At 38.6% G+C, this 8,718-nt stretch overlaps 1 protein-coding gene and 1 pseudogene across 1 annotated transcript; one reads left to right on the top strand and one right to left on the bottom strand.

Moving 5' to 3' along the window:
• The first annotated feature begins 751 nt into the window (after positions 1-751).
• LOC145273723 (uncharacterized) lies at positions 752-1,384 on the top strand. The gene has a single exon (XM_080127100.1). It carries the CDS (start codon positions 752-754, stop codon positions 1,382-1,384), a length of 633 nt encoding a protein of 210 aa, XP_079983226.1.
• Positions 1,385-6,292: 4,908 nt separating this feature from the next.
• On the bottom strand, positions 6,293-6,412 carry LOC145273724 (5S ribosomal RNA; annotated as a pseudogene).
• Between the last annotated feature and the right edge of the window lie 2,306 nt (positions 6,413-8,718).

Genomic DNA, 8,718 nt, shown 5'->3' with positions numbered 1-8,718 from the left:
ATTTCAGGTATGCGCCCTAATAGAGACGGAAGCGACACTGAGAGAAATGAAGAAGCTTACGCCGAACTTGTACAGTTTTTGGACGACAAAAGTTTATCCTTAATAATGAGAGAAGCTACAGATTATGGGAGAAAAGCTCTCAAAATATTACGCGAACACTACGCAAACAAAGGAAAACCAAGGGTAATCTCCTTGTAAACCCAACCCACGTCTTTCAAAAAGAAAGGAGACGAAAGCGTCACAGAATACGTGATAAGAACTGAGACAATTTTAACAGCTCTGAGAAATGCCGGGCAAACAGTTGACGATGCTCTAATTATCGCCATGATATTAAAAGGACTATCAAGCTACCACGACCCTTTTTCGATTTATGTGACACACAGCAACAAAGAAATAACATTTCTGGAATTTAAAACAGAACTCCATGATTTCGACGAAACATTGAAACATAAGATCCAGTCGATCAATGACGAAGTGATGAAATTGATATCGTCTTTTTCAGAGAATATGATGGAGAGCCGTCACCACCATGACAAACGTGAAATATCGTGTTTCACATGCGACAGAAAAGGACATTTATCGAAATAATGTCCCAACAACAGCGAAAACAGTGGTGTGTAGTCACTGTAAAAGTAACACCCATAAAAGAAAGTTCTGCCGTTATATACTTGCAATAACCCTTATCCCTGAGTGGCTTCCGGGCCTTGATAAGTGGTGATCACTGTGTAAAAAAAAGAAAAGAAAAGATACAATGAAAAAGGTAGCCAACACCAAAGAAAACACCTTCGCATTCAAAACGGAGGACTATTACTACTATACCCGGAACTTAATACCGCATACGAACCTACTAGTCGGTGCAGGGGCCACTTCGCACATTATAACAGACACGAAGAAATTTAAGAATTTCGACCCAACATTCCGTTCTGAGAACCACTACATGGAGTTGGCAGACGGAACTAAAACCAGTGGCTTAGCCTTAAAAAGAGGAGACGCTGAAGTCTGCCTTTTAGACAATAACGGAAACTCTATTATGACTACCCTAAAAGGGGCACTACTTATACCTTCATATCCACGGGATATATTTTCTGTGAAAACTGCAACCCAAAACGGAGCAACAGTTATTTTCGAAGACGGGAATATACTTAAACATAAAAACGGAACGAAATTCAAAATACACGTGCGTAACAGACTATACTTCCTAAAAACTATGGAGGAAGGAAATGCAGAAGACAGTTGTCATCAATGCCATGATATCCACATGTGGCATAAAATACTCGGCCATTGCAATTATGACGACATAACAAAACTACCCGATGTGGTCGAAGGGATGAAAATAAAAAATAAGACTGCAAACAACAAAGACTGTAACGTCTGCATCCAATGAAAATTTCCCCAGAAAAGAAATAAATCTCCCGACGAAAGAGCGACAAATATTTTGCATTTAGTACATTCAGACCTAGTCGGCCCCATAGAACCAGCGGATTTAAACGGGAACAAATACGTCATCTCATTCACTGACGACTTTTCTGGCGCCGTACTTTTATATTTTATTAAAAACAAAAGTGACGCCGCATTGAACACCGAAAAATTCCTCGCAGATATTTCCCCATACGGCAAAATAAAAATACTGAGGTCGGATAATGGTTTGAAGTTCAAGCCAAACGACTTCGGAAAACTACTCCGCCGTAACAACATAAAACACGAAACCTCAGCGCTATACTTGCCTCATCAAAACGGAACAGCCGAAAGAAACTGGCGAACTCTATTCGAAATGGCAAGATGCCTTATCATAGAAAGCGGCTTACCGAAAACACTGTGGAGCTATGCAGTAAGGACATCGGTAGTTATGCGGAACAGATGCTTAAACAACCGTCTAAAACAGACGTCCTACTACAAGATGACCGGGAGAAAACCGGACTTATCAAGGATGCACATTTTCGGTTCGCCTTGCTATGCCTACTCCAACATAAAAAGAAAGCTATACCCAAGGTGCCAGAGGGAAATCTTCGTCGGATACGATAGAAACAGCCGGCATATCTCATCTACCACCCAGAAAACGGGAATGTGTGTAAACACAGACTGGTAAAATTCACTAACAACACCAAGACCAACACACTCAAACACAAACCCACTCATCAAGCGATGATGACGCAAATTTTCCCCCAAGAAACTTAATAAAAAATTTAAAGCCAAGGGAAAACCCTGAACGGTCCAATGCCGACAAACAAACCGAGTCTACAGTAGAAACTAGCTGTACGCAAAGATACCCGACGCGCGAGCACAAAATGCCAAGCTACCTAGAAGACCATGTGACAGGATGGGAGCGGCTACGCATTAATCGACACTAACTACTGCTACAAGGCCGCACATGGCATACCCCGCACTTACAGGGAAGCTGTGACTTTCCCAGCGACACACCACTGGGTCCAAGCGATGCGGGGAGAAATTGACTCCTTAAAGGAAAACAATGTATACGATCTAACACCCTTACCCAAAGGCAGAATGACAGTAAGTGGTAGATGGGTGTATAAAATCAAAGAAAACGTCGACGGGTCCCCTAGATACAAAGTCCGGTTCGTCGCAAAAGGGTACAACCAAACTAAGGGAGTTGACTACACCGAGATTTTTTCTCCGACGGCCGATATCTCATCAATCCACATGTTAATGCAAAGAGCTGTCCAATACAATCTAATAGTACATCAAATGGACGTAAAAACGGCGTGTCTCCATGCTCCAACTGACCACGAAATTTACATGGAACAACCGGAAGGATTCGAAACAAAAGGGGAAACAGACGAGAAACTAGTCTGTTTACTGAATAAATCCCTGTATGGCCTAAAACAATCAGGCCGAAATTGGAATCAAACCCTGCACAGCTATTTCACCAGACACGGCTTTACCCAAAATCAGGACTTGCGACACAACGGCAAAGAAAAGATTATTGTCTCGTGGGTTGATGATTTAATCATTGCTGCCGATAACATCAATTCACTAAACGACACCAAACAATCATTAACATCGGAATTTAAAATAAAAGACCTCGGAAAGCTGCACTATTTCCTCGGAGTAGACTTCAATATAACCGAAGGTCATATCCAGATGAACCAAGAAAAATACGCGACAAAAATACTGGAAAGGTTTGACGTGTCCGAAGGCAAACCTAGGACGACCCCATGCGAGCAAAAACTGGATCTAGCTGGCGAAGAGGATGACATATCGCAAGGTCGTCGGGAGTCTAATTTACCTGATGATCTGCACCCGACCAGACATTGTCGGGAAATTGTCGCAGTATTTGTCCAAGCCACAAGAAAAGCATTGTGTGGCAGCTAAACACGTACTGAGATACATAAAGGGTATGATGCAACACCAACTGCACTACGCGAAAACAAATCACCCAATGCATCTAATCACATACCGTGACGCCGATTGGGCGTTTGATCGACGAGACAGATGCACTGATGCAGTACATCCGGATATTGCTTTAGCCTAACCCAGGATGGGCCACCTATTTCCTGGGTCAAAAAGGCAACCTACGGTCGCTCTATCCACGTGCGAAGCTGAGTACGTAGCGCTGGCAAAAGCCACCCAAGAGGGGCTATATCTTGTGCAACTATTCAAGGAAATGGATCCACACCGAGAACACGTCCCAATGAAAATATTCGGAGACAGTCAAAGGGCTATAGCGCTTTCTAAGGACCCCATTTACCGGCAGAGATGTAAACACATCGACATTAAATACCATTTTGTCATAGAAGCTCTGAATAATAAGAAAATACAATGAATTTACTGTCCCACAGCAGGCATGATCGCCGACGTCACGACAAAACCTCCAACCCGGACGAAGCTGGACAAGTTTAAAAGGTTTTTATTTGGACCCTAAACTGACACTAATCTGCTTTCACATATCTTTGTTATTGTTGTTTTTTTTTGTTTTTGTTTTTTTGTAAAAAAATAAATAAATGAAAAATATGCTGAGAGCAAGAGGGGAGTGTTGAAAGTAAGTACGATAACTCTTATCATAGACCCTTTTATGATTACCTCCCTTTTACGTTGTAATCCCATAATCCCCCTTTTTCACTCTCCGCTTCCTTTTCCTGTCTCAAAATAAAAATATAGTTCTCTTTATACCCGTCACACGCATGGTCGTGTCCTCCTTCAAATCTTCGCTCCAGTTCCTTTTCTCTTTCCACTCGCAACACAAGACTGCCAATGGATGGGTAACACTAGAAAGAAACACACGTCGGCTTGTTAGTAAAAAAAACAAAACAAATAGGGATGTCGCGTAGTTAATAAGAACAGGTGACTCAAAGTCCGCAGCAAACAGTGTCAGATAAAAAAATACGCATTATACTTAATTATTTTTTGCATAAAATAATGAATAAAATATTATTGGTACTTATGCACTTATGTTACCGTGCTGAAATAATAATATTATTTAGGAAGAGAGTGTTTTGTAATTATTCTGTACTTTCACCTCACGATTTAATAATAAAAAAGAAAGATATTGTAAAACTTGAATTTAACTTAAAAATACTATGATAAAAAAAAAACGAAAACAACAATATGGCGACATAAGTGTTTACTGTTTTTAATTTGTTTTTAGTATTATAAAAATGCTTTATGAAATACTTATTGATTTCTTTTGGAGGGAGGGATAGGTGTTCTATTTTGTCTGACACCGATTGTTGCGGACTTCGAGTCGCCTGTTCTTCTGATTCACACGCTTATTTACTCATCCAAAGAAGTGTCGGTTCCGGAAGTCTTTGGAAGTAAACAGTGTTAGTCAACATTTTTGATGTGGTCAATCACCGTGCCAATACCCAACCCTTTTCGCGTGAACATATTTAATATTGAAAAGTTGAAAGTTAAGCTACCTTATGGAATGATATCATAAAACACGGTCTCATAAGAGGATCGAACACACACACACACACACACACACACACACACACACACACACACACACACATGACTACTTAATTTAATCACATAAATTGATATACGGAAATATAATTTTATGCGTAAATTTTCAGTACTTACTTCAACAGTGCTTAATACGTAGGTAGAGCTAGATAGTAATTTATGAAAATATATATGGCACTTAAGCTACACCGAATATTCTGCGTTTCATTCTCGTGAATTAACCGCGGAATATTCGGTGTAGCTTAATTGCCATATATATTTTTATAAATTACTATATATATATATATATATATATATATATATATATATATAGTGTGTGTGTGTGTGTGTGTGTGTGTGTGTGTGTTATTTATTTGTTTTTGTTTTTGCGATACGTTTTGAATGAATTCGATTATTTACATGAAAGTGCATTTTTACCTAAATACGAGTTGGGAATAATTTTCCCTTTTACCAATTTGGTACCCCCCCTAAATGGAGAGCGGCATATATATTGTTTTTAAAATATAATTATTCACTGACACATGTTTCGCCGTCTAACGACTCATCAGAGTGGTTGAATCGAGCGAGATTCGAAATCAGGGCCCCCTATTTCGAAATCCGCTAGATTCGGCTACTCTCATGAGTCGTAGACGACGAAACACGTGTCAGCGGATAATTATATCTTAATAACAATATATCTATCTATCTATCTATCTATCTATCTATCTATATATATATATATATATATATATATGTATATATATGTATATATATGTACATATATATATATATATATATATATATATATATATATATATATATATATATATATACGAGCAAACAGTTAATAAACATGTTAAAGAACACTTTGAAATGAGTTAAAAACGTATTTAATCTGTGTTTCCTTTTCAGATTAAATATGTTTTTAACTCATTTCAAAGTGTTTTTTTTAACATGTTTTATTAACTGTTTGCTCGTATTATAAGCTCTATCTCCTATTTGGTTTATCGAGCTTTTACATCTGGCTGAGATAACTTTGTAAATATTAATTCTTTAATATTTATAATATACTTTAATTTTACCATCTTGGATCATTTTGGTAAATTTAATTGTAATTTATATATATATATATATATATATATATATATATATATATATATATATATATATATATATATATATATATATATAACAACACAAGACTCGATAGTGTTAGTAGAAGCAATGTAGATGCCTCCGTTCAGTCTTAAGAGAAAATGGATACCACTTGTAATTGTGAGGCAAGTGTTGTGCAATCCCAAACGGCAATTCTCCTGAATTGGCACTGCTTGAGTCCAGTAGCAAGGAGAAGTGCTAGACGACCGAAAACAATGCTGAGATAAGCGGAGAGTACATACAGCACCTGGAATTCACAAATGGTCACCCATTTTTGTACAGACCAGGCTCAACGTTACTTAACTTCAGTGATCTAACGGAAACCGGTGTGTCAAACATGAATTATGTCGTATAGCAGAAGCAATATTTTTTTTTCAACACGTTTACTCTTAACATGACACATCGTCACTTGGACAAGGTGTCTTGGGACCATGCCAAGGAAAGATTAACAAGATACTGGTCTACGTTACATTTAAACTTTTGTATATCAGTACAGCCAGGGAAACAGGTAGCAGATAGTGAATTCCAAAGTCTTTCGGTTCGAGGAAAGAAACTATTTGAGTAGAAAGCTTTCTGGTATTTAGGAACTTCAACAGTGAAGGGATGAGATTTTGTTGATAAGCGGGTTTGTCGGTGATATCTACATCGTGGGGGCACAAGTGCAACGAGTTTATCAGAGCACATTCCATTAAAATATTTGTAAAGCAGGTACAAAGATGCAACATTGCAGTGATGAGACAGGGGCTGGAGCTTAGTTAACAAAGTGGCATCTATTAGATTAAAAACTCTTTTTTGGACCCTATCCAAGAGGGAGAGGCTAGTGGTAGATGTATCAGCACAGATGTGGCAACAATACTCCATGCATGGGCGAATAGTGGCTTTGTAGACGTACAGGATACTCTCAGGTGTGAGTACTCTTTATTTATCAAGTAATATAACAGAAAGGGATAAAAACCTTATTCTAAGCTGATAATTGAAATTTCAGTGCGAAAAGAATGACACGTTTTCCAATACAAAATGGCTATCACAGAAATGCTTCGAAATTAAATGTTAAAAGATACACACATCGCGCATTTAAGCCTGAATAAATACGAAACATCAACATTACAGAAATAACAAACATTGAAGGATACATTTGAACATGTATGTTTTGTAACACAAATAGCCAAGTTAACAGAAACGACACCGCTTAAATGGCCAACAATAACAAATGGGCCGTGAGAGATGAGAGAAACCTATGTATTAAAACACGACGAAAAATACTATCTTGCTAGGCTATATAACAGGTTTCGGTTTATAGACACAATTTACATTGGCCAGTTTGTGAAAATTTACGTGCTATCCCGCTTAACAACAAACCTCGAGCCTCATGTATTCAAGTTCATGTATTCTTCTTCACTTTCGTCTTCTCTTCTGACCGTGTGGTCGCCTCTCACATTGGTGGTTGCTGAGGGATGAGCGCACATGTTCACAAGTATAAAAAATAAAATAAAACAAAACACAAAAACACAAACTCCAACACATTTTTGATATATCAGTTGTGCTGTGTGTGTGTGTGTGTGTGTGTGTGTGTGTGTGTGCATGTGTGTGTGTGTGTGTGCATGTGTGTGTGTATGTGTGTGTATGTTTCGACACCATCGTCTCTTTACCCGCTAAGGTCCACAGTTACATAGTCATCTGCTGAGATCGTGTCCGTTAGTTGATGTCAGCTCATCTTGGTCTACTCCGAGGCACAACCTGCGTTCCATTGTCTTCAACGCGCAACTGTTCTAAACTGTAACTATCGTCAACCGTCGCAAACTGAAAACTGTCCGTAAACTCCAACTGTCATAAAACTATTACTAAACTTATCGCTACTCCTCGAACAAACTCTGAAATATATTGATTGACCCTTTGTCATCCTCATTTCCACACCCCGATCAACAATCCCACTCTAGCTTTCTTTTGTGTTCCTTTGTGAACAACTACTTATTCATTGTTTTGCTGATAAACTTATTTCCTCTTTTATTGTTATATCTTTCTCTTTTTCCCCACTTTCCAACACCAAGTAGAGGAACAAGGGCGTAGCCAGCCGTGCTTTCCGTGCTTTTTGGATGCACCCCCACACCTCCTGAAGAAGTCAACCGAAATTTTTTACTCTTCATTTAGAACGCCAGTCGGGCAGTTAGAGATAGGCAGGAAAACATATGCCTTGTCGTAAATAATCTGCCTGCTAATGGAGGAATTATTTACTCCTTGTGAATCTATTTTGTCTGCCATTTAACAATAATGCTTCAAAGTTTATCTACCTATAGTGGAATTTTGCAGAGTTGGATTCGTTTTGTTTCGTTCAGTTTTGTTCAAAATATTTACTAATTTATTTTATACAAAACTTTTTGCATTGTTTCGTTTCGTTCACTTTTTATTTCCCTTCGTACATTTATAAGTATTTAATTACTACCAGTATGTGTAAAAGTATTCCCGCCGTTCCGCTCAGTCTCGAAAGACAAAGGATACCCCCTGTAGGTGCAGCTGCGCGTGTAATTGTGTGGCAAAAGTAGCGCAATCCCCAACAACACCTCTCCTGAATCGGCACTGCTTGAGTCTAGTAGCAAGAAGTCCAGGACGACTGTAAACAATGCCGAGGTAAGGGGAGAGCAGATACAGCATCTGGAAGTCCCA

The sequence above is a fragment of the Euprymna scolopes genome, unplaced genomic scaffold (genome assembly GCF_053919585.1).
Source record: "Euprymna scolopes isolate OS-2025 unplaced genomic scaffold, ASM5391958v1 sca145, whole genome shotgun sequence".
Taxonomy (NCBI): domain Eukaryota; kingdom Metazoa; phylum Mollusca; class Cephalopoda; order Sepiida; family Sepiolidae; genus Euprymna; species Euprymna scolopes.
This window is presented reverse-complemented; position numbering and strand designations above follow the sequence as displayed.

What these genes read in the sequence shown, in the direction of transcription:
- LOC145273723 (XM_080127100.1), top strand. Translation starts at nt 752, where the DNA reads ATGAAAAAGGTAGCCAACACCAAAGAAAACACCTTCGCATTCAAAACG.